The sequence below is a fragment of the Dasypus novemcinctus genome, chromosome 14 (genome assembly GCF_030445035.2).
Source record: "Dasypus novemcinctus isolate mDasNov1 chromosome 14, mDasNov1.1.hap2, whole genome shotgun sequence".
NCBI lineage: Eukaryota > Metazoa > Chordata > Mammalia > Cingulata > Dasypodidae > Dasypus > Dasypus novemcinctus.
This window is the reverse complement of record NC_080686.1, coordinates 14,571,722-14,598,575: the sequence shown is the minus strand read 5'-3', so window position 1 is coordinate 14,598,575 and position 26,854 is coordinate 14,571,722. Positions and strand designations below refer to the sequence as shown.

Sequence of the window (26,854 nt, the reverse complement as noted above, 5' to 3'; positions counted from 1 at the left end):
GAAAGCTCTCCCCCATTCTACTACATTCCTGGGAGCTCATTCCACCCTAGGACATGTAAAGAAGAAATGCCAAGTGAGAAATGTGAAATATTCTGGAACACAAGAGTAAAATCAGCTCTGCAGGAGTGCCTGAATGTAGCATTCTCCTGTGGACACTGAGAGCTCCCAGAAGACAGAATATGGTCTTAACTCTCATGGAATTTAACATTTATTGGTGGGGAGGGTGAAATTTTAATATACATCTATATAAACCCATGGTTTCATATATTTAAAAATTATCAAACTTTTAGCTAATGAGAAGAAGTAATGACAACAAAAAGTTATATGGAAATATTGTTCCTTTGTCACCAGTGTCCTGTCTGATAAACCACCTCCTTGAGAGAACTTTAGGAGTCACCTCTATGCACGAAAGTACTTTTTGATAGAAAACTCAATGGAATTTTTCTTTCTTTTCAAAGCAGTGTGTTAGCAGATGTTCTTGTAGTTTAAGTCCTCTCTAAATGCTTCTATGGTAGATAATCAGAAATTAAAAGTTCTGTAAAGGCATTAATATTTTTATAAAAATGCTGATACTACAATTGCAGGTCCTTTTGGAATAAATCATGGGATTGAGCTTCATTCAGATGTGGTGGAATATGCCAAGGAAAAATTGGAGAGCTTCATCAAAAATAGTGATAGCTTTGATAAGTAAGTATTCATATCTGTAGTTTTGATTTGAAAACACTTGATAAATAGGTGTGCATAACACTTTTGTTTCTCAACACTACTAGTTTATTATAGATCATCAAATACTCATTTGAATGCATCAGAAATGATAGCAAAAATTAAGTTAGGAAAATTATTTTATGCTGTAATTTTTGTTCTATTTAAGTCTATAGTAAATTATAAATAAATGAAATAGCCTTTATTTTTTTGCTACTAATTAGGTATAAGAGTAAGGTTTCATTCATTAAAAATCGTAAGTGTCTTCTCTGGAGATATAACTGGTAAAGATGGCTTGGGATTAGAATGCTTTTCTGGTTTTAAACCTTTGGGGTAGTAATTTAATAGCTCTGCCATCTTGTTAAATAAAGAGTAATGCTAGCACAAAAAGGATTTTTAAAAAAGCATTAAGTTACTTTGTGATACGCAGAGAAAACAAATACATTGATAAATCTTGGGATGGGATTGTGTTTGAGAAGCTTGTTTATAGAACCATTGTTTGGACGCAGAATTAGAAAAAAAATATTGTACAGGGTTTGGTCCTTGGACTGGTAGGAAAAGCCTGTTAGTTTGTAACACAACTAAAAATCAGTGTTGATAATACCATGGGATAAGGACTCTTAGGCTGAAATCCATGAACTCTGTTAAATTATGTGAAGTTTAGAGGGCGTTTACATCTTTCATTTTCTGCATAACTCGCCATATTTTTAAAGGAAAAAGGCCTTACAAAGATTAGGAATCACAAGCTTAGAACACAGTCACTTTATATAACGAAATTTTAATGTAAAATACATTCATAGTCATAACTTGGCTTGCTGGGAGCAGGCCCTCCCTGATCTGCAGCCCTCGGCCATAAATAAGGATGAGATCCTTAGTGGAGTCTGGACCAGAGCAGGTTTTCCTTTAGAGAGAGAAGCTTGGGAGACAATACCAAGAAAGGGAAACCAAGAAGACCCTGCCCCCGTCTGCCTCTGCAGGAGTGTATTTTCCTTTCTCCTCTCCCTTTCCCTTGCATTTTCCCTTTGCCGCTGCCAGTTTGGTTTGCTTCTATCCACTGGCAAAATGACACTTGATTGGCTGAAGAACAGAATACCAGTGTGCTTCAGGAAGGAAGAAAGCAACAGAAGCCCCAGTGCAGTAGAGGAAGGCAAGGTCTTGTGTCCACCTAGATGTAATGGTAATTCGTTTACTAAAGACCTCCGTCAGGCAGACTTAGATAACTTGGGAAGTGTTCATATTTTATGTTTTCATAATTAACTCAGTGTATTTAAACAAGCCACTTGAATTTTATCGATCAACTTCCTGAATGTGGTCCATCTTCTTATTTATGCTTATCTTTAGAAATAATTAACATTTAATTCACATTTTGAATCATTTTTCAAGTGCTTACCGTGTTGGTTCATATTCTGTGTCTAAGAATAACATCTGATAAAGATAAAATAGTTTTAGCTCATTATTTTACATGAAATTGGGATTCAATTTTTAACAGCCTTTTGCATATCTGTATCATTTCTGTCTTGTGACTGATAATATGGTAAGTGCTTAATATGTACATGAATATTTTAGAATTTATTAGAACTATAGAATTTTGCTGAGTTTATCGAATTCCTGTTGTTCCTATTTGACAGTGAAATTTAGTATACATCTAAGGGTTTTTCAGTATATTTGAATTAGAAAATGTAAAAGTAACTAGATAAAGGGAATGGTTATCATACAGTTTATTTTATAATAGATAGTAATACATTTGATGCTGTTAAGTCTTTTAAACACAGATAGTGTTTTGGGTTTTAAATTTGGGCAGCACAAATTTAATCCCTGAAACATCTGTACAGAAATGTCTTTGGAGGTCAGGTTTAATGTAAAATATGTTATTATTTAAAGCATTTCTCTGTTGGTATAAATATTAAATATTAAAAAATATGTATAAGTTTATATGTATTTTAGTGTCTCAATTTCTTAAAATTTTCTAAATTCATTTTTATATACTTAAAATGATCAAATTTTCGTGGCTTGAATTCTTGCTTTATTTTGCTATTATGTGTTATGCAGATTTCTAATTCATGAAGTAATGAATCATAAAATATATGACTCATCTAAATATTTCCTTATAAATTTTAATAGTCTCATTTTAATTACTTTATAAAATCAGCTAAACTTTATAATATACTTGTGAAGTATTACACCTTAATTTTGAAGCAGATCTTATAAACTAATCTGAAAAATTAGACAGTTTTGGAAACTATTATCTATTCTAATTTTCAAGTAGTGTTCTAAATATTACTGTTGTGTATTCGAGATCATAAAAGTAGCTTGCATGCAAAGAGTCGTAAGTACTTGGAAAATGTTTCATTTTGCGTAGTGAGTGGTTGGAAGAAAGTTTAGCAATCAGAGTTCATGCAATAGGCTCTTTTTTAAAAATCTTTTTATATTTAGTTTTGTGACAAATTATAAAGAGACAATTTTTTTCCCCTTCTCAACTTGTGTTTTCATGATTTCTTTACAGTGTTTTTTTGATAATTACAAATATTATTTTTGCTTATTTTCCATTTTTTAAGTGACTTGAGAGAAAAACTGACAAGGGGCAAAGTGATTTTTAAATCATTTCCAAGCAATTTTATTATATTTAATTGTGTGGATCATCAAAGTACATATTTTAATGAATAATATATAAATTAACTCAGGAAAATTAATTGCTTTTTAGGTATACCTTAGCACCAGATTATCTTTCATTATGTGTAACATGGAGAAGAATAGATGTAAAATCTATTACAGAGCTAAAGAATAGGTCTAAGACCTAATAGATATTCTTCAAATCTTATTTAACTTATTGGTTTGGATCTTTTTAAAATCAGGGCCACCCCGTTTTCAAAGATATTGTCATGTAATTCATGATTTGAACTGTCTTTAAAAGTTTTCTTACATACATCTATTGGAGATCATAGTGAACTGGAGATCATAGTGAACTCCCAAATATAGTAGCAGGGAAAATATCCATAAACTAATCAATATCAGAACGATGTAGGGTAGGGTACTCTTTTAAAAAAATACAGTTGTGTATTATGCGTGTGTATAAATCTTGTTTACTGAATTTTGAAAGTAGTGCTCTTTAGAAAAAAAGTATCTATAAAAAGGATATACTTTTAAACTTTCTTATACCACCTAATAATTTGGAGAAGCTACTAGGAATTTACAGTACTTAGAGATGGGAGAGGAAAGGAGGAGCTCTCATGTGCAATTTATCCCTTTGATACCTCATCATATATCTAAATATACTATAATTTCCTTGTAAAACTGTCTGATTTTAAGGATCCTCTGAAACATTGGCAAACTTCTGAAGGGTCAGATAGGAAATATTTTAGGATTCCTGAGCTGAAGGGTCTCCATTGCAATTGTGCAAACTCTGCTGTTTTAGTGTGAAACAATTCATCAATGAATGGGTGTTCCAGTAAAATTATTTATAAAAACAGATGGCGGCTAGACTTGGCCCATGGGACAGTTTTGCTGACCCCTATTCTAGTCTTCACACAAACTCTCCAAAACATTATTCTTTTAGCCCACTCTGATCTAGACAAATTCTTGAGCCTTGAATTTGCATAGGTTTTAAAGGCCCTAATGTGCTTAGCCTTCTGTGAAGGAAGGAGAAAGTTGAGAAACATCCGATTATATGAATCAGTATTTGTGCTTGTATAGTAAGCAAAACTATCTCTTGGAAAAGTTGAAAAAGTTTGTCAGTTAAAGGAGCCTGAATTGTAAAAGTTTTACCCTGTAAATATCTTGAAAATGAGTTGGTCATTATTATATATTATTATAGCATTTATTCATAACACTATATTTATATAATTTATATACATGTATATAGTTGACTTTGCTTCTAGAATGCAGGTTTTGGAGAGAGTGATTTCCTATTACTCTCCCCACCTATAAGAAGTAGAGCCCATTTTGGAAAAACCTAAATATCAGTACTCTTATCAGTAGCCTAATGAATACTTTTTACTCCAGTTTATTGGTGATTTTCATTCTACATGAACAGAGGGCCATCGCTTCTATATAGTTCATCATATAAATGAGTCATGTTAGGAGTAAGTTGAAAACAGTAATGAGATGATTAAATCAAAAGCACTTAATATGTATTGCCCATTTAAGTACATTTTACTGTTCAGAGGACTTTATCCACAGTCCTAGAAGTGATACTAGTGTTCACATTTCCCATATGGGAAAACTGAGGGTTAGAGAGAGAGGGAGTGTAACCCGAGCCAGCCAGTATTTTTTACTTAAGTCTGATTTGCCTATCATGATGTATACAATGATTCTCATATTTCTTCCTAATTAAGTAAACTGCTCCCAGTGAATGTCAACCTTGTAACTTCCAGATTTGAAAGTCAAAGCAAAATTTTATTTTCATAATTTATTCCTTTAGATTAGAATTAAAGCAGTGCTTTCAGAGTGGTAGAGTGGTAGTGGTTAAATGCACTATAGTATTTCTTATTGAAGAGTATACCTATCCCATTCATTAGTTCATTAAGGAGACCTGCCTGTGACATGAACTATTGTTGGGAGCAGGGGTAGATGGGAGAGGTAGCCCATTCCTCAAATTTAGTTGAGGTTTAATAACTTCAAAATTAGACTGGTTTTTTGTATTTTAGAAGATTTAATTGATTTTTTGCAGTATCTAATTTCCTAATTAAAATGTGTATATGTAGATTCATTTTTCACATGTGATTATATTTGCACTGAAAAATATTAAATATTTCTGTCAACTGCATCACTGGAGTAGTGCTGCTTACTTTTAAGGGAATTATGGCAGACTTGAAGTAGTTTTATTTAATTCAGTGTATATTCAACATTATTTCAAAATATTTCTCAGATATTTAAATATGTTATACTAATAGTGTTCAGAAGGTTGCACTTTAACACTTCATGGACTGTAAATGCATTTTTAAATCATTGCAAACATTCAGTTGTTGAGACAGAGAAATTAGGTATATATTTTAGCATATTAGTTAGAAATGACATGCAGAAAAAAATTTGATGACTTAAAACATCTTTCGGAAAAGAAATTATTATTGAAAGACATGAAGGCTCATTTTTATATGACTGACTTGTCATATTTTCTCTAGAGATTGTTTTTGATCCTTAGGATTTCTTCTAAATCTTCATTCAATGAAAAATCACTGTATTTACTCTTAACACTTTGCTTTGAATAATGCTCAAATTATTCTGAGATGAGTTTGATGCAGTTGGAAGGGAAAATACTTGAAAAGGTAAAGTCTTGCTTTTCTATATTATAATTCAATAGTTTAATTATTGGTTATAAGAGACTTTGAATGGTATAAGTACATTTGGAGATGAAGAAATTAACATTTCCCTAGATTTTTATTCCCTATGGAAAGTTCTGAAGTTTTGTTTTCTTTTAACAAAGTGGTCATAGGTCTTAAAACTCAAAATGTGTATTGACAAAATGTTTTAAGAAAAGAAGTTTCTGTGATTCATTTGGCAGTTTTGGATGAGGTATGAGAGAATAAGGTAGGATTCTTTCCCATTTCCTTGAAATTCCTTTATTCCATTGGAATATTGTCTAAAATTTCAATGACAGTGTCGTCCTGTGGCACATGATAAACTAGGTGTGCAAATTGTCAGCCCCCACTTCCACAGTGTATTGAAGGGGAATGTTGTTTTTTCTACTCTCAGTCAGCTCCTAGACCTAGACTATCCGTCTAAGAGGGAAGCTACAGGGCAAGGCTAGGTCACCCTGATCTCCTAGCAGCTTATCAAAAGAATTATATGGGCAAGTTGGCAAAGGTCCCTGCTGTGAACGAAATCATCTGTCCGTCTCAAGATGAAGATATTCCAGCATGCACCTATAAAGAAAACCACTGCTAAGGTAAGAGATTAGAACCTGGTGTTATTTTGGGCAAGTTTTCATGTTCTAAACCAAGATATATGTGTTATACATTTTCCCATAAATAATTTTCAGTGTACATTGTAGTAGGTGTATGTCAAATATTTTTCCCGCTCTGCATAAAAGAAAGTTAAAAAAAATCAGCCATAAGATTTTTAAGCTTAAATTAGCCAGTCATTTAAGTCTAGAGTGAATGAATTTGTGCTTGACACACATTTTTGGACTGTTGATTTTTTTTTTTTTTTTTTTGTATATAGATAATTTATATTGTAATTTAGCAGTGTTAGTCATTTCTATCTGGGAAATTTCGGTTTGGATGTATTCTTCAAAGAGTAAAATGATTGCTAATTTTCAGTTTACTTACAGACATAAAATTTTAACGAACTTTCCTAAAAAGGTACAAAAATAGGGGAAGAATATGTATATCATACTTATAAATTAAAATTATAACTATGGAAGTGTCACTTAGGTAGACTTGTTGCAATTTTTTCTCCTCAGGTTTCATTTAGTGTAAGGTTCGTGTGAAGAGGTGGAACTCAGATTTTCTCTTTGACTATTTATAACCTGGTTATATGTGTAAATATATAAATAGTGTAGTATTGTTTTATAGTAAGCTGAGGACTTTTGGTTAGTTTATTGCTAGAGTCTTCTAAATTTCACAGAAATTCTATTTATGGTTTAAAATATTTCCTTTGCCTATAGGTATAAACCTAGGACAATAGAGCTTTCAGAACAAGTCAAAGCCCAAGAAAGAAAATGTGTTCTTTATGTTCTTCTTTCCCTCAGAGGAATTAAGAGAAATTGTAATTTACTCTGTTTAATAATATGGTAGTCATTATCTGTAACTCAAATTAGTCATTTAGTTATTCATACATGTAAACAGAAATCTCCATAAACATTTACTTGAAAAGTTTTAATCCTAGACTTTTTGAAAAATACTATCAGCAGTGGAATTTTGGTTATTCTGTAACGTGACTGATATTAATTTATTTACTTAAAATGCTATTATAAAATAAGCCATAATTTTAGCGTCGAAATACAAAATGTCGAAGTAAGATTCTCAACTGTATACTGAGTCAGAAATACTAAAGTTCAAATATATAAGTACTTCATTAGGAAAGAAAATCCATTTTTAAATTTTAAAAAGTCATAAGAATATGTATTTTGAGAATTAAAAAAAAATTGTGTAGGATTCATGGATTATGGGTAGAAAAGATCACGCCATAGTTATAATGATTATTTCCCAGATGGGACAAGATCTCCAGTAGACAAATTTTTTTTAGTAACTACTAAGTTTGTTGTGTTGAGACTTTTTTGTCATTATTTTGCCTGTGAATTCTCTTCCATACTCTAGATGTTTTAGAGCCAACATTAAAAAATATTATAGTTTCCCCCAGTTATATTGAGGCCTTTGAATTTTTACCATTTTCATATCTAGAAATAATCCAGCCCTTTTGTGATGATGCATCTTAAACTGAATTAACCTTTCACATTTGAGTATTATGGTAAAGGAAACTATTTAAATATGTTAATTGAAAATGTAAAGATCCTATATGCATTTAGTAGCAGTATATATTTCATTTACATTAGTAGAAAGTACTTATAAATTTAAGAAACTGAATTATTCTCTACAAGGATCTTTTGTAACACTCACCAGATAGAAGTAGAAATGCTTATTCTGATCTCCATTAGGAGAGTAAACACTCAGGTTGTTTCCAGGAGTACTTCCTAATAGTCAAATGATGGTTACTTAAAGAATTTAAGAAAGCTCCACCTCCCTTCAAAACAGTGCCTTTCAATTGTAAAAGAGTTGCTTTATTCATTAAAGGTATGAATTTGTTTTTGTTTTTCTACTGTTTGAGTTTGCTTTTTTATTTTTATGTTTGACATGCTATAAAAAATACCATCTATTCTGTAACACGAAGCCACAATTGTTATAGTAACTGACTTAGTAAAAAATTTACCAGCCTATCAATAGAGAGTGTTATAGGCATGTACGTTTTCTGTAACTTTTGTTCCTGGGCAGGATTTCCTGCTAGCACTGAGGTTTTGTGATTAGCCTATTTAACTTGTACATTTGTGTTCATATTTAAAATTGGTAGGTAGAAAAGGTAATACGAAACACTTATTTGGGAAATGTGTTTAAGTAAATAACTATTTACCTTTATAGGTGATGGAGATACAATTAAAATTCAGAAGAAATATTCAGAGATAGCAGGAAAACCAGGAGAATGTTTCAAAGGGAAGATTGTGTTTCTTTCAAGGAGAAAATATTTGAAGCTCCTATTTACCTGCAATAAATAGAGAGGTAGTTGAGAATAGTATTTTCAATTTATATGGCTGTTAAAACAAAAAATTATTTACATTTTTTTTTCTAAATGTTTAAAACCCATGTGAATTTTAAGCTTATAGTACATCTCAATTTAGACTGGCCACATTTCAAGGGCTCAGTATCTACATGTGACTAGTATCTGCTGCATTGGATAGTGCAACTCTAGATTGTTCTTGTCTCACCTTTCAGATCACAGCCTGTCGTTCCTCAGGAAACCCTTCTCTTAGTATGTCCTCAATTATACAGGATCATATTCCTTTCCTCTGGAGCATTTGTCATAGTTGCAAAGCATACTTTAATTAGGATTGTTTGATGCATGTCCCTTCCACTAGGTATACGCTCCATGAGTGGTCCCCATTGTAGCCCTAGTCCTCACATGCAGCTGGTTGTTCAGTAAATACTTTTTAACTGAATGGACTCTGCTAATTACTGGCATAAGGTAACTTGTTCAGAGTGACATATTTGATTTTAGAATCAGGCACAAAACTCTTCCTAGTTCATTTTGCTGAGACTGAGAATATGTAAAGTATCACTAATAGGAGAAGAGGTTTTAACTCCCTGTAATGGTGTTTTCTTAGGTAATAGTTCTATAAACTGTCTAGTATTTTTAACGAGTAGAAAGCCTTTGAAACTGTAAGCGTATTTTGGAGTTAATGGTCTTAATGATAAGCGAAGTTTAATCATTTAAATTTTTGATTAAATTCCCTGATCACATTCACTGAAAATTATGACTGTCTTTATTATAAAATTAAGTTATTTAAAATGAATTTTTCTAAGAAAGAGGATTTTTCAAGAAAGACCTTATTGAAAATAGTTTAACTTTTTAAAGAATACTAAATATCAGTTTGATTTTAAAAAATTAAACCATGTGATCCATAGTGTCTCATTACTTAAAAGCCAAGAAATATTTTAGTCACGTTTGACTGTCAGAGATTGTTCCATTCTCTTGAGTATAAAATAAAACATAGTACCTCATTTAGAAAGGTTGACAGTATTGTGTGTGCTGTGCAAGTAGCAAAAATGAGATATTACTACCGAGTTGGGAAAGACTTCATTATGAAATGGATATTTGAACTGTATCTTGAGGAATAGTAAGCACTTAGGAAGGCAAGAAGAGAAGAAAGGATATTTCAGTTAAAGGAAGAGCACAAAGATAAAGGGCTTTGAAATGGTTTGCAGTAATTCTTTAAGGAATTAGAAGCAGGTGCCCCATTATAGCATAGTATGTGCTGGTAGAGGACGAGAAAGCAAATGAGCCAGGAAGGGCATCTTGATGGTAGAATCGGAGTGTCTCCCGTGGCACTCTGGAGCTTGAAGTTATTCTGTACAACAGGGAACATGGTGGAAGGGATACCTGTAAAATGTGAGCAGTGAAATGGTGGTTGTAGGAAAAAAAAGTAATGGAGAATGAACTGCCTTAGTGTTAGGGACATGGGGAAAAGAATACAGGGCACGCACTGCTTACCACCTGCATTCCTCCCCAGGAAGATGAGAAGTTGAGAACAGGGCATAAATCTGGTAAACTACTCTTTGAAAATCAGTATTCATAATGTCTCTGTGTTTTAGTGACTTTTCATAGAAAATTACTGTGTAATAAGTCTATTAGTTACTAGATGATAGGATATGTTTTACAAAGCAAAAATGATTGTGATTCAAATAGATGTCATTATTTTCAATGCATGCCAAAGCTTTTAATGTGAATTATTTCATCTGTAAACCATAGTCTGATTTTGCCATATGGTCATATTAACTTAAAAATGAAAGGATATTACGTGAATAGTTTTAAAAAGATTTCATGTTTTATTGCATTGGGGTTTTAATTATCAGTATATGTTATATATTAGGATGCTTTCAGTTTCATTTTTTAGAAATTAAGAAATAAAGAAGAAATCTAAATAGGATAGTTTATAAAAGCATAGCTCTATATACCATGAACCAACACTGTAACCAGGAATGAGTAGCTAGGATAAAAGACCTTTTCTTTGAAACTACATCTCTTCTTTTGTTGCTAAGGGGAGATCACGGGGAACCAAAACAACAGTAAGAAAGAAAAAAAAAAACTTCATTCTGTTCTCTGTCCCAATCCTGTGAAGTTCCTCAGCCAAAATTGCTTAGGAAAATATCCCTAATCTTAGTGGGTGCAAAAGTTTATAGATCAGGACACTGGGTATCCTTTCTTGACAAATCTCTGCCATTGTTATCCTCAGCAAAATGTCAAACTGAAATGAATATTGCTCAAGACCTGTTCATTCCCATTGGCCTCTCACCTTTTTTGGAAATAACAACGGAAAGTGAAATCTTTTCTTATTTGTTTGACCCTTGCAATTACCATATATCATTTCTGGGACATGATGACATTGGTGGCGTAATGGGCTTTTCATTAAAATCATTTTTTAAGGCTTAAGTGAGAGATCAGCGTGACCAAAAATAATGTTAATGTTTTTAAAATGTATACCCTGTATCACAGATAATAAATCAATACGTTTGTACAGTGTTAAACTTCATGAATATGATATTTAAATCAAATTTTATGATTTTTTAAATACTTAAAATAATTTTTTTAACTTCACTATTTCAAAGGACTGGATTATGTTAAACTTTTTAGATTAAATATTTTGTTTAAATGAATTTAAATTTAATTGTTTTTCCATGCAGATTTGAGTTCTGTGAACCTGCATTTGTGGTTGGTAATTGCCTCCAGATAGCATCTGACAGCCATCAGTATGATCGAATTTACTGTGGTGCTGGAGTCCAGAAAGACCATGAAAACTACATGAAAATATTACTAAAAGTTGGAGGCATTCTAGTCATGCCTATAGAGGATCAGGTAACTGTCATTGCTCTTTTGTTTAGTGGCATAGGAAACAAACACATTCGTCTCTACTTTTCTTTAACTCCAAATTATCTTTGTTTCATTTAAAAATGCTTGGTGCTGTCCCAGATGTTGGGGATACAGTTAAGATGCAGTGGTGGAGATAGACATTCATTAGATAATTACATTAATGAATATGTAATTATAAACTAAGGACTGCCCTCCACAATGTCATGGTTCTGTAAGTCGAAATAACACAGCACACCCCCCAACTAGATGCTTAGGCTTCTATTTTCTAAATAATTTACTATTTTAAAAGTAGCCTAGTTGTTTTTCAGTGATACTTCCCTGTCCCTCAGTCTGTTCTCCCTCACACCTCTTACCCAGATAAAATTAGGCATGGTGAGAAATTTCACATCATTTTGAAGTTATAATACTGTGACTATCATTAGATGTTATTTTGGCCTTTTTTATTTTTGTTTAAATTGGAAGGGTACTGTTAATGAAAGATAGATTGTAGTGTTTAAAGAATAAGTACTTTTCACAGATCTATATAACTGTATAGAAAAAATAAAAATGGATTTTTAGTTATGTAACACAAGCAGATCTAGAAAAGATTGCAGTGGAGATGTAGGCTTCTGCCCGAAGCTAGGTACTCCTTGTGTGGCACTGGACAAGCTGCTCCTTCTTCAGTTTCTTCATCTAGAAGGTGCTGGGTGCAGTGTTATGATCCATAGCTGCACAGGTCCAACATTCTTCATTTCTTCGAATATATCAAAATGAATTCCTATTTGTGGTTTGGTTTGAACTACTTCCATTAATAAAACAAGTGAATTTCTAATAATAAAAGTCTTCATTTGGTATTCTATACTTGCACTGGAAAATATTCTTCAGGCATTTATGAGCACTATTAAATTATTTTTTGCCTGCCTTTGGTTTGGAATTATTAGGCATAATAACTGTGTGAAAAGCTAATTTATTCAGAAAATGGGGGGGACCTTTTAAAAGTAAATACTTAAAAAGTTGTAAAAATTTATTTCAAAGAAACAAGATATTCACATTCACCTAAATCTGACATGTTTTAAAACAAGTTTTGGTTTTTACAGTAGAAGGCAAGTGATTTATTAAAATGACTGGGACCTTGCATGATGGTTTAGAGTTTATTTTGGGGGATCCCTTAACAGAACAACTGTCATTTGTGGCTCAATGGATCTCACCCTTAATGATGTGCTATGCTTTGTAGCAAATTGTTTCAGTTATTATAAAGGCATAATATAAAATATCTATTAAAAATTGTTCCTGGAAAACCGTTGTTACTTGAATGCTTCTACTATTGAGATTCCCAGATAATAATCTGTTTTCCTTTTAAGACATATTTTCAAACATGTATAATACAACATTCCCATTGATATACTAATAAATATTTTTCATATGCTATTATACAGTGCAAAATACAATAATTAGCTGCTTATTTAAATTTAAGTTGAAGATACCAGTTCAACTTGAACAAGTCATGTGCTGAGGTACTTTTTTTGGTCTAGTGATGGTTTTGTTTTGTTTTTCTGAGTACGTAAAACTCTGTCTTGGTCACTTTGTGACTAATAGCATTTATTTATGAAATATCGAGTTGGGGTTAGAATTAGAATCTATATATCATTACCACCATGGAAGAGCATGAATCTCTTGGTATAATAATCAAAAGATGGTTTCATTAATACAATGCTTCAACCAAATGACTGAGTCTTAGACATGTATTTTGGGAATCTTTGGCAGGCATCGGTTGGAGTGGTAACCCTAAGAACCTATTTATTTGAAATCTAGCATGTAGAGTCTATTGGCCAAATCTGGATATCTCAGTTGCATTGAAATATTTATCTTGAACAGCTAAAAAACTGGAAATAGGGAAGCGGACTTGGCCCAGTGGTTGGGGCGTCCGTCTACCACATGGGAGGTCTGCGGTTCAAACCCCGGGCCTCCTTGACCCGTGTGGAGCTGGCTCATGCGCAGCGCTCATGCGCGCAAGGAGTGCTCTGCCACGCAGGGATGTCCCCCGCGTAGGGGAGCCCCATGCGCAAGGAGTGTGCCCCTTAAGGAGAGCCACCCAGCGCGAAAGAAAGTGTAGCCTGCCCAGGAATGGTGCCGCACACACGGAGAGCTGACACACACAACAAGATGATGCAACCAAAAGAAACACAGATTCCCGTGCCGCTGACAACAACACAAGTGGACAAAAGAGCACGTTGCAAATAGACACAGAGAACAGACAACTGGGGCCTGGGGTGGGGCGGGGAAAGAAGGGGAAATAAATAAATAAATCTTAAAAAGAAAACAAAACAAACTGGAAATAATTTGATTGCTTTCAAATATAAGTGATTATGTATCTCTTATTGGCAGTTATGCCCTGAAAACAAAAATTGTGACTGCAAGGTAATTATATTTCCAGGAATAAGCTGCTCTATTCCTTTTTTTTCCCTCTAAATAGTTAACGCAAATTATGCGAACTGGACAGAACACTTGGGAAAGTAAAAATATTCTTGCTGTTTCATTTGCTCCCCTTGTTCAACCAAGTAAGAATGATAATGGCAAACCAGATTCAGTGGGACTCCGTAAGTAGTCACTGCTTTTTTCTGATTAAACTGAGACTTATGGTTTTCAACTCATATGCTTGGGATTTAATGGTATATATAATTATGAAGAATTTAATAAATATGCAGTAATATATTTGATGGCCTTATTCAGCATTTTTAAAAGTGTCCAGTGTCTTGTACTAGACACTTAGCTGCATTCATAGAAACATAAAAAGAAAGGAGAGGTCAAAGAAAAAAGGGATTTATTATAATTTGTGACATAGTAGTCATTAGTTGCAGAGAAGGATCTCAACTTTAGATATGGCGGTAAGGAAGGCCTTCTTGGTAAAATAATATCTGAATTATGACCATAATATGAAAGAACCAGTCATGTCAAGATTTGGTGGTAAAGTTTTCCATACAAAGAGACAGTCAGTGCAAAAGCTTTTAGGCCAAAATGAACTTGGTCTTTCGAAGACCAGGAGTAAAGGTCCAGGTAGTCGAAGCTAATTGATAGGCTTATAGGGGGTATAGAGGATGGATTATTGTTGGAAAGTGGGGAGGCCAGTCACAAGGCATTTTTTAATAATCAAGGAGAGAGGATATTGGTGTGTATAGAGTTGTTTGAAGGTAGAAAAATAGTGGACAAATACATGAGTGTAAGAACAAAACTAGCTGATAAGACCAGGTGCTAGGGATGGGGAATGGAGTAAAAAGAGTTAAAAATTTTGCCTTGAGTGGCTGGCTGAAAATAATACTATTTATTGCTGTTTAGAAGACTGGGGTGGAATAGTTTGGAGATAGGTATAGGTATGTCCAAATCAGATATTTAATTCTTTTTGAATTAAATGTTTGAATTGTCTTGTTAGCATGCTCCAAGTATTTGTTAAAAGCCAAGAAAGAAAAGTAATTTAAGAAGGAGGGAGTGATTAAAGGTGCTGCTGAGGCAAAGAAAGAAGAAAGTGTTAGTAATTGATTTGGTGTGTGTAATAGTTTTGGTAACTATTAAGAAAAGTTCTTTTCCAAAATTCCAAAAATGAACTTTATCAAAGTACAACTTTTGCCTATGTTTGCTTTTTAGATGAGTTTATTTTACAACAGTCAGGCTTTATAGAGAGCTTTACTTTTATTTTTGGTATTCATTTTACCCTCTTTCAAGCTGACTTTAGAACCTTTGGGGGTGATTTTGAGAATTATATGAAGTAGTATTTGTAAAAAGTACTTGGCATAGTGCCTGGCATGTAATAATTGCTTAATAGAGTAGTGTTGGGCTTCTGGGAACATCAGTAAATTATACCTTTTATCCTCTGCTCAAGTTCTTACCAGTGGAGAAATGAAAATGGAGGGTCAGGTAGGTAGAATATGAAATGGCAGCATCATTGCCCATCAAAGCAAGTTGGAGGAGAAGGGTTAGGTCTGCACTATAAATTAGACAGACTTGCCTATCCAGTTACAGGCAACTCTGGCTCATCCCTCCCCAGCAATGAGAGTCCGTCCTCTAAACACAGGAGAGCAGGTTATCCTTAATAAAGGGCAAATCCCAGAGAGAATAGAGGGGAAGTGTAGAGAGCCCACAGGGCCAGTTTCTTACTGCAAACTCACAAGCCATATAAACCGTTTTCTCTCCCTTGAAGAAGAGAGGGGTGAGTAGAGAGGACCTGAAGGTCTCTTTGCATGAACTTTGTTTGAGTGGTTCCGAGGCATTTTTCTCTTACATCAAGAGCTCCATCAAACGAGACTTGCTGACCACTCTATATGGAGTTCTAAGATTCTGACAAAGTGCTCTTATTTTTTATCTCATTTAGAAAGATATTAGACACAGTTCTAAAAAATTTGAACCTTTCATAATTTATCAAAAAAATTTTTTTTCATATATATCTGTTGTTAAAGTATGCTTATACTTGCAAAAAGCATTTGAGTTAATGTAAGACAAAAAAATATATATAAATAAAACAGGAGAATTAAGAATGATTTTTTTAAAAAAGTATATCAAAAGGAAGACTCATTCTTTTAGAAATGTGAAGTTACTGCATTGGAATGTTAAATTTAAACTTCCTTCCAGTCTAGTCAAAAAGGGGATATATGGTGGGTATGCACTGGGACCAAAAGGGGCTTTCCTTGTACCAGAATCAAATAATTGGAGCTTATTTTCATGTGTATTATCCTCTTATTTCAGTGAAGTCTACTTTTTAGAAATTAGTATTTCTATAATTAGTTGTGTATCTATTTAGGCTCCTTGCTGAAAGCAACATTGTTAACAGTAAAATTATTTTCTCTCTTTTCTAATCATTACAAGTATAGTTTGTTTACGGCAATTCTGTTTAAACTGTCGTAACTTGATGGAAAGTTCTGCAAAATGTTAACGAAAAAATTCTCTAATACAATTTGGCTTTGACAATGGCCTATTGGAAAGCATCATTTGTATCATACATATTTATGGAGTCCCCTGTAGATTTTTGTGCAACAGCTATTTAAGTGATCTTCATTGTAATAGACACAGTTAATCCTCATGATTCTGTTAGCAGTTATTCTCCTTTGTATCTGACAATGAGTTTTCCTAGTTTAATTTTCTTTAGAAGTCTTAGTTTTAAATTGTTATAGATGTGGTTTTATATAATTTATGAATGACAGGGATGATGTGCTCTAAGCAATTTTCATTCTCCCTTATTTTAACAATGTCAGATAGATCTAGGTAATTAATAAGACTGTCATTAGTTGGAGTGACTGACATTTATAACTGTATTCAAAGAAAGGAATAAATTTAGCATGAATGGATAAAAGCAGGAAAGGCCTAAATTAAAACAACAACAACAACAAAACTATCATATCTCTGAAATATTTATGGATGAAAATATGTGTTCGAATTTTTCATCAGAATAATCTGTGGTAGGGTGTATGAGGGTGTTGATAAAATAAAATTAGCCATGAGTTGGTAATTTTTGAAGCTGGGTGACAGTTTTATAAAAGTTCATTATACTATTTACTTTCCCTTTGTATATACTTAAAAGTTTCTGTAATAAAAAGAATTCATTAGTTACAGCAAGTTATAAAAATGAGTCTGGAATTATGAGAGTTTCTAAAAATAATAGTAATTTTGGGATGTTCACAGAGTGAAAATCAGTATTTGTCTAAATTAAATAGTTGCACGGAGAATGAGAACAAGTTCCTTTTCTGCTAAAAAAAAAATTTAAAATAGCCTTCTGTTCAGAGGACATTATTAATTATAGGAGTTAAAAATATGAAAGAATGCTAGGACCAGAAATCCCTAAATATATATGCAAACCTTTGCCAAGTGTATTTTGTAACTATAAAATAACTGATATTATAATAACTGATTCTAGAACGTAGTAGTAATTTTTCACTCAGGTTCATCACTAATTTTGATTCAACTTAGAGGTTATATTTATTTATCGTATAATACATTCTAAAAATAAAGATACACTGCTTAAAGTTCAGTACAAGCCCTTTAGAAGGGACAGAAGAGACTTCATAACTGTGGAAATATATCAGGTTTTGTTTTTTTTTTGTAGGTCAGATCTACAACTCTTTAGAGTTAGTTCTAAATAATATGGCCTCTTAATCTTTGTTAACAAATAAAAATGAAATTGTTTATTGCAAGGTTCCTGTAGAATCTGTATAGAGCCTACTCTTTGGGAAACAAGTAGAGTTTAAATGTGTGTGTTAGAGATAACTTCAGCTGTAATTCTGGGGTAAAAGCATAAATTCAAGATAAATAGTTATAACTGCCAGTATTAGTATTGTCTCGTCCTTATCTCCTAACCTAAAGCATTAGAAACAAGGAAATATTAAAGCTTAGAAAATATTGAGCATATTTTAATAGGTGGTTCTCAGAATTATAAGTTTTCATATCATTCAAAAGACATTTTAAATGAAGCTCATGTGGATACTATTTTAGAATTTAAGGTTAGAATCTGCTTAAAGTCTAAATCTTTTTCACTCTGGGCCAGCATGTTTTTGTTTTTTTTTAAATGAAGTTAAGGCATTCTTCTAACAGTTTCAGATAGAGAGGTTCATCACTCTAGCCATGCTGGAATAGGAGATAGCATTTTCAAAGGAAGAGCATAATTAAGGTGTTGAAAGGGAATAGCAGTAAAATGAGAGGTTCAAGAGTACAGATCAAGTGAAAAGGTTTATTAGAGTTTCTCTTAGCTCTTTTATAGTTTCCACAAGAGGATATACATTTATTTCCACTGTCCTCCTTGCAGAGGTCATTTGGACTAGGGCCTCTCTTCCCAAACTGATCTCAGGCTGCTCTTATCCAGCTGCTTGTCTTGCATGTCACCCATGGGCTAATGATTGCCAGATTTGTATCTCCAGCCATGACCCTGCTTTGAACTTGTCATTTTCTAATTGCTTGTGGTTAGAAAGGGTCCCTGGACTCTATAGCCAGAAGCCCAGTTCAAATCCCTACTCTATCACTTACTACCTTTATGACCTTGAGCAAGTTATATAACTTCTATTTGTATCATCATTTAGCCTAAAGTGAATTATTATATAATATAAAGTAAGTTATTATAATATATATTATTATTATTAAAATTGCAGGTGGTATGTCATAGTGTTATTTACTTAAGTGTATGCTATCAGTGTATTATTATTATTCCTGAAATTTTGAGTATGTAATAGAAACCTTAAATTTGACAATTTTAAAAATTTTCTGCTGTGTTTGTCATGTCGATAACTGACATGAACATCTTCCCAGTTGCTCAGTCCAAAAACTTACATGCTTTCCTTGATTCTTTCTTTTTGCCCTCATCCCCTATATCCAATCCATCACCATCCGATCTGCAGATATATCTCACATTTGTCCAGTGTTCTCCCTCTGTACTGCCAGCCCTGTCCAAGTGCTGTTGCATGTGCATGGACTGCCCGAGTGTCCAGGCTAACCACCTGCTCCCTCTCCTGCCCTAATACGACCCAGAGTGCACAGAGGAGCCTAGCCTTGTTTTCGTGGCATCATAACCCCTGCCTTCTTAAAACCCTTCAGTAGCTGCAGTCCTCATTCCTTACCCTGGTCATTAAGACAATGTATGATCAGATCTTTCCTCTCGTAACAAACTTGAATCTGCAGTAGCTTTCGTTCACCTCCTTGAACATGTTAAACTTGTATACCTCTTAGGCCTTTCCTATTCCCTCTACCTAGACATCACTGCCCTTAATGGCTGTTTCTTTCAAGAAAGAAACTCCTTCAAACAGACTGTTTTGACCACCCAATCGAAAGTAACCATATCCCCATGCCACTTCCTATCATTCATTGTTTCTTTTTACATCTCCTGTTTTTTTCGTTAAGTATTTTTTGTCTATCTACCCCTCTCCCCCAACATATACATTTGGTGAGAGTGGAGACTTCGTTAGTTTAAATCACCTACTGACTCTAATTTGGTTCTCTAACAGTGTCTGGTATATAGTTTAATAAATTTTTTTTGAGTGAATGTTAAATAACTTAATGAACAATTTTGGTAGATGGGTAAAGCAGATAGTATTTTATACATTTTAGCAAATAAGAGTTGATATCTCACATTTGTTGTTACCTCTGTTTGCAGAATGAATCAGTGGCAGAATCAGAACTTCAACTCAAATTCTTGCATACTGTTTCAGCTTAGAGTTCATGTAGAAAGTACAGAAAAAACATTTCTAGCTGAATATACCCAATATGACTCTTTGGGATTTCTTTCCATTTCAGGTTTCACTAGGAGGTCTAAAAAAAGGCAAGCTCAAAGAAAATTTTATAAAGGTTTTATTGTAGCTGAATATATATATATATATATATATATATATATATATGTGCTGTGAGGGATCCTTGAATAGGTCTGAAAACTTTCCCACCCCAGAGTTCTGTGCATCTACTACTGTAGGTATCTAAAGTACTCTGTCTGAAATGTGATTAGCCATGGCCCAGGCATTGTGATACAGTGGAAAGAAACAGGAAGCAAGCTGTGTTGCCAGGCATGAATCTCTTCATCTCTAAAACAAGGGTGAGAGGAGGAACTAAAAGCAAGAAAATGAAGGGGTCTTTGGATGGGATGACATACTGTACACAGCTAGTATATACTGGACCCTGTGGGAAACAGGAGGAGGAAACAGCCACAATCCCTTCCTTCCCATAGTGTAATTCTAATGGCAAAAATCTGGACCACACACAAGTAACTAAAAAAGGTAGAGTTTTAAATGTCATAATAAGTTTTGGAAGGGGGCTATCTAAAAAAGGCTACCCAAAATACAGAGAGAAATAATGAAGATTTTTATGTTCGTCTGAGGAGGATTGTTTTGTTTTGTTTTTAATTTTAGGTATTTGAGAAGGATCCTTGGTAATTATTTTATTTATTTGAGGTGAAAACTAGGAGAAATGAATTTCAGGTGGAGAGTAGAGAATTTATTTCCCCATGTGTTAAGAATTGGAACAGGCTATAGAGGAAGAGTTTGTGGTTATAGGGTTTATGCATTTATATATCTTTGAGAGATGGCTATGAAGTAGAAAAGATAGAGGATAGATTCTGGCTCTATGATGTATTTGATACAACTAAACATTAGTAACTTAAACTAGTTGTGTTTCTTTGGACTATTAAAGAGTTCACAGCATGATTTCTGTGGTCCTTTGCCTACGAACCAGTTTTATTTGCTGATTTACAGAAAGAATCATATTAGCTGTGTGTGTGTGTGTGTGTGTGTGTGCACGTGTAATAGTGTCAGAGCTAAGACTGAGGCAGCCATCCATATGTTGCCTTTGAGTTTTTGATTAGATAGTACTTCATAAAGTTAAAACATCTAAAAGTATAAAAGGGTATGCAATATAAAGTGTCTATCCTATCCTTATCCCCTAAGCACTTAGTTCTCATGCTTCCTGTATCTACCTTCTTATTTATTCTTTTAGAGAATTTTTATGCATATAGGGTGCCATAAATACCACTATATATGTTTATTTATATTTGTTATTACTTTTTTATGCAAGCAGTAACACTACGCAAATTTTTCTGTACCTTTCCTTAATTTTTATATATATTTTAATATAGAAAAATGGACTTTACAGATCTTTCCATTTTTCAAGAGCTTTATTTTTCATTTATAAGCTGCATGATGTTCCATTTTATGGGTATTCTATATTTTATTTAATCAGCCCCTTAATGATTTTCCTGCATCTTTTTTTTAGAAAAGCATTTGAGTTGTAATCAGATATTACTCCATACATGGAGAATATTTATATTAAAATATTTTTATAACAAAGTGTTTTTTTCATGACTGACTTTTCCTCATTTTAGAACTTTCTTCACTCAGTTGTCACTCATTCAGAGAGGCCTTCCTGACCCCCTAATCTGAAGAACTTGTTGTATACTTATACTGTTAATAAAGGATATTATTGTTGTTTGCTTTTTTATTTCTTCTCCCCACAAAGTGGGATCAGAAAACAGTCTGTTTTGTTTTCTGCACTGTCCTCAGTACATAGAATAGTGCTTGGCATATAAGCACCTCAGGATCTTTGAGTCAGTCAGAGTTTTATACTTTCTCGGTTATCAAATATTCACTAAGAAATTCATATTTTGAAGAAATGAATGATATGTGATACTTTATTTTTCTGTTTTTTTTTAGCCCCGTGTGCTGTCAGGAATCTACAGGACTTGGCTCGTATTTATATTCGACGCACACTTAGAAATTTCATAAATGATGAAATGCAGGCTAAGGGGATTCCTCAAAGGGCTCCACCAAAAAGGAAAAGAAAGAGAGTTAAACAAAGAATTAACACTTACGTGTTTGTGGGTAATCAGCTTATTCCTCAGCCTCTAGACAGTGAGGAGGATGAAAAGATGGAAGAAGATAACAAAGAAGAGGAAGAGAAAGATCACAGTGAAGCCATGAAGCCAGAGCAGCCTCCTCAAAATTTACTGAGGGAAAAAATCATGAAGCTGCCTCTTCCTGAATCTTTAAAAGCATACTTGACATATTTTAGAGAAAAGTAACTTAGGTCAAGAAGAAAGAATGCCTACTGATAATTCCTTTGGTCTTGAAAATGTAGCGTTTGTTAGGAGTTAAAAGAGAAAATTATTTCTTTCAGAGCAAATTCTAGTGGGGAAAGTATAACATGTTTCTGTCTTAGTAACAAAAATAATGTATTGAGTGATTAAAAAGAATCCCTTTTATAAAATCTATTTTTCTTTAAAACTTGGAAAAATGCTGTTTTAACTCTGAGTGATTTCAAAGTGGAATGCAACAATGGTCTAGACTTATGTACTGTAAATCCTTTTCTGATTCCTAATAGATTTGTAGCAATGAGGGTTCAATTTAATTTTATATAAGGTTAAATAATGATTAAGCATATATAATCTGATTTGAATTGCAGTTGTTTGAATTTCCACTAGGAAAACTTTCTTATCTAATAAGGAAATCAAACACTTTGTAAATCTGTTTACCTTATTTTTGTTGCAATCACTATTGCTGAGTTGCTGTAGATGTATTCCGGGCAATATATGAGTGCAATAACAGTAAAGATATTGAATAATTTAGCTTTAAAGAAAAAAGAAAACAAGTTTCATGGAATTCAACAGCCCTGCTACTTTTTACTTTTGAATCCATTGCCAAAACATGAGGAAAATAACTGCTGCTCTCACAAAGATCTTAAGAGCACGTGGAGTGAATATTAAAGTCTTCTTAATACAACACTTGTTTTCTATAGATCCTTTACATTTTCAGTATTTATAAATAATGAGGTTACCCTACTCTCCAGAATTTTAAAAGATGGTATATTTAGGATTGTTTTTTTTTTCTTTTTGGGATTTTTTTTTTTAATAGTCCATTGTATAAAGTATTTAGTTTTTAAAAGTCCTTTGTTCTGGTTACTCTTAATAGCACAGACAATGAATGAATAAGCATGAGTAGCTGCCGCCTCTTAGATAGCTCTTAGTAGCAGGGCCAGAGCAGATTTGTTCAGCAGATGCACTTTAGTAAATGGAACTTTTATTCATATGAATATTCATCTTTGACAAGATAGGGCTGAGCTAGCCATCATTTGCTTTGAAATTAATCTTTTTAATATAAGAAATATTCATCAAAGTTATATGTAGATGCCTTTTATTTTGAAAATCCCTTTGAGAATCATAGTGTAATCTTTGGGACCTATGTTGTGCTCAGATTTACTTCTTCCCATGTTTTCTTTAGTTTCTTTTGGTAAACTTACAATGGTTGTCATTTTTTGCTTATTATCACATGCATAAACTATCCATGGTTTGAATTTTAGTTTAGTTGTAGCTTGTCAGTAATAAAACAAATTGTAAATGCCGTTATCAGTTTATTTGGTTTATTTTCCCAGTAGGCTCTGAAAACAGTCATTCCTTGTCAAGAAAGTGTACTCTGTAACATATTTACTCCTTAATGTTACATGGATTGCATCTTTTTAAAAGAAAAATTTAAGAGTGTCATTTATTACACCAGCCTAACTATTATGATAGTTCATCAGATTTGCTTAAGGAAACCCAGTCAAACAACAGTGAGAGCATTATTCTCTTTGAAAAGAAGTATTCTTTGAAAAGAAGTATTGGTAATATATAGATGGTTTAAAAAATCTCAAGTCTGGTAATTCCATATAGCTGCAAAGAAGTATTAGAAGTATTCCAAGCATCCTTTTTCCCAATAAATGAGCATATTTTAGTAATGTGAAAGATAATTTCATGGGAGATAATTTGTTTTATACCAATGACTGGGAGAGGGGAGAGGATTTCCACATTTCTTTTGAAGGTGATTACTAAGGTGTTGTTAAGAAATTACCCCATCTCATTTCTATTGAGAAAGGAAAATTTTAATTTAGTTGGTTTCATCCAGTTGCCAACTGTTAGAAATGCTCATTTTGTTTTTATTTAAATGTGTGCTTAAAAGTTGAATCCTGAATTCCTTGTGCCCACATATTTTTATCTAGAAAACCTGGAGGAATATCATTGTATTTCCCCCCACTCCCACCTTTTTTTGTTGCAGCTATTATCTAGATATGTTAAAGATGTATATTCTTAAATGATGATTTTACTGTTTAGGAGAGAGTTTTTGTTAAGGATATATTTGAAGATTGACTTTTTTCGTATTGTCTCATTCTGTTGATAGCAAAATGTATAGTAGATATTCATGATCATTGCATAATTTTGTCATTAAAATGTATCTTGTGTTTTAAAATGCGTTCATTTTCAATTGTGACTTTATTATGAATTTTAAATAAAGAGGTAGAAGTAAAAAAATGAAAATTCATGTGAAAGCCCTTTTATCTATTAATGGTGATATTTTAGAATAACAGGAATTTGGGCTTGTGTTTACTTCTTAATGTATCCATGTTACTTGAATATGGAAAAATATGCATTGTAGATGGAGACATAGTAAATAAGGATGAAATAAAATTAAGTGAAAATGATTAGGAATATAGTCCTGGTATTTTGCAATCAGATAAAACAATGGAAACCATCTCATCTAGGTCTTTACTTTGCAGATGAGAAATACTTAGAGACATGGCATGATTTGCCCAAGTCATGCAGCTTTTGGGACAGGGCCTGAAATAGCATTCAATATAAGGTAAATCTCAAGACAGTGTCAATGACACCATAGCTATCAGGAAGATGATTTAAATCTATATTGATTATTGATGGATCTATTTGGTTCTAGTATTATGAAAAATGTTACTAAAATAGCATATGAAAGGATTAAAATAAAACAAAGTTTGTGTTGATTTCTAACTCTGAGATAATAAAAGTGAAGCAAAGCCTGTTAAATTATGAGAGAACTTGGAAACTTATTTTAAATAAACAGCTGCATATAATTAAGCATCTTTCTCACATGGCCTGGCTTTCTTTTTTCTTTATATAAAATTAGACAATCTTAATACACCTATGGATATATACAGAATTAGGATTTATACTTGTCTGTATTTTTGGACTTCTTCCTTTTGATTGTTGCCACTTCTGAAGAGTGTAGGGTTTTAAAAAATTATTAAATATATATTAATATATTAGTAATATATATCATGTTTATTTAAATATTGAGTGATATGAAAGGATATTTATCAAATATATGCAACGTACTTATAGGTACATATATGTACCTGTTTGCCCCTTCTCAGTCTTAATCCCTCACTTTTCACAGGTAACCCTTTTGTGTTTATCATTACCCTGTTTTTGTCCTGTAGTTTTGTCACAAATGTAGTTTTGCATGTCTAACTATACGTTTTTTGGCTTTATACAGGTTTTAAGTTTATATTCACTCTACCTTACCTTTCTGAGATTGATCCATGTTATATATAGTTGTATAAAATTCACTGAGTAATTATATCACAGTTTAATTGTTCAACAGTAGAAATGTCCCATTTGTTTCTTGAAACACTTAAGTGGTGAACATTTTTCTATATGTCTTATAGCTTATATGTGTACAAGAGTCTTCTTAGAATGTACTTCCAGGAGTAGAATTACTGGGTTATAGGATATGTTTATATTCAGCTTTGCTAGATGATACAAAATTATTTCCCCAAATAATGTAACAATATATGTCCCTTGCAGAAGTGTTTAAATGTTCCAGTTATTACACATCTTCACCTGCACTTGAAAGAGTTGAGTGATTTTTGCCAGTTTGATAGTATGAAACGATATCTTGGAGGGATGTTGCTTATTAAGGAGTTTAAAAAAAACTTTTAAAGTGTTTGTTGTAGGTTTTTTTTGTTTGTTTTTGTTTTGTAATGTGCTTAAGTCTTTTGTAAATATTTATGACTAGTTTTTTTTTTTTTTTTTTTTTTTAAGATTTATTTATTTATTTAATTTCCCCCCCTCCCCTGGTTGTCTGTTCTTGGTGTCTATTTGCTGCGTCTTGTTTCTTTGTCCGCTTCTGTTGTCCTCAGCGGCACGGAAAGTGTGGGCGGCGCCATTCCTGGGCAGGCTGCTCTTTCTTTTCACGCTGGGCGGCTTTTCCTCACGGGCGCACTCCTTGTGCGTGGGGCTCCCCCACGCGGGGGACACCCTTGCGTGGCAGGGCACTCCTTGCGCGCATCAGCACTGCGCATGGCCAGCTCCACACGGGTCAAGGAGGCCCGGGGTTTGAACCGCAGACCTCCCATATGGTAGACGGACGCCCTAACCACTGGGCCAAAGTCCGTTTCCCACTAGTTTCTTTTTAAAAATTGATTTCTAAGAGCTGTTTTAATCCATTACCAGTTATATGTGTTGCCAGTATCTTTTCTTAGTTTGTGATTTATCTCCTGTTTATGGAGTCCTTTTCATGTACTGGCATTTTCAGTTTTAAAAGTATGTCATATTCAGTCTTCTTCCCACATCCTCAGACCTAAGGTCATAAAAATATTAGCCTATACTTCCTTACAAAGGTTCTATGATGTTTTCTTTCCCATTCAAGTCTGAAATAGAACTGCAATTGGTCTTGGTATATGGTGGGAAATAGTGGTCCAGGTTCTTTTTTTCCCCTCTTTATTGATTATCAATTGTTCCAGCACCATTTTTTGAAAAACCTCTTTTACCTCCTCTGATCTGTAATCCTAGCTTTGTCATAAATGAAGT

The 26,854-nt window shown here is 33.2% G+C and overlaps 1 protein-coding gene and 1 long non-coding RNA gene across 4 annotated transcripts in view; one reads left to right on the top strand and one right to left on the bottom strand.

The window, feature by feature from the left end:
• Positions 1-25,120, top strand: part of PCMTD1 (protein-L-isoaspartate (D-aspartate) O-methyltransferase domain containing 1) — a 76,657-nt gene extending 51,537 nt beyond the window's left edge. For both annotated transcript variants that reach the window (XM_058275522.1, XM_004479838.4), the window contains exons 3-6: positions 585-687; positions 11,589-11,760; positions 14,228-14,351; positions 21,918-25,120. In XM_058275522.1, the coding sequence (XP_058131505.1) occupies positions 585-687; positions 11,589-11,760; positions 14,228-14,351; positions 21,918-22,285 (767 nt within the window). In that variant the 3' untranslated portion in view covers positions 22,286-25,120. The remainder of the gene's footprint in view (positions 1-584; positions 688-11,588; positions 11,761-14,227; positions 14,352-21,917) is intronic.
• The window catches only part of LOC111760988 (uncharacterized), a 65,742-nt gene that overhangs the window by 26,479 nt on the left and 12,409 nt on the right, over positions 1-26,854 (bottom strand). For both annotated transcript variants that reach the window (XR_002794489.3, XR_009180387.2), the window contains exon 2: positions 8,764-8,892. This is a non-coding gene — a long non-coding RNA (uncharacterized lncRNA). The remainder of the gene's footprint in view (positions 1-8,763; positions 8,893-26,854) is intronic.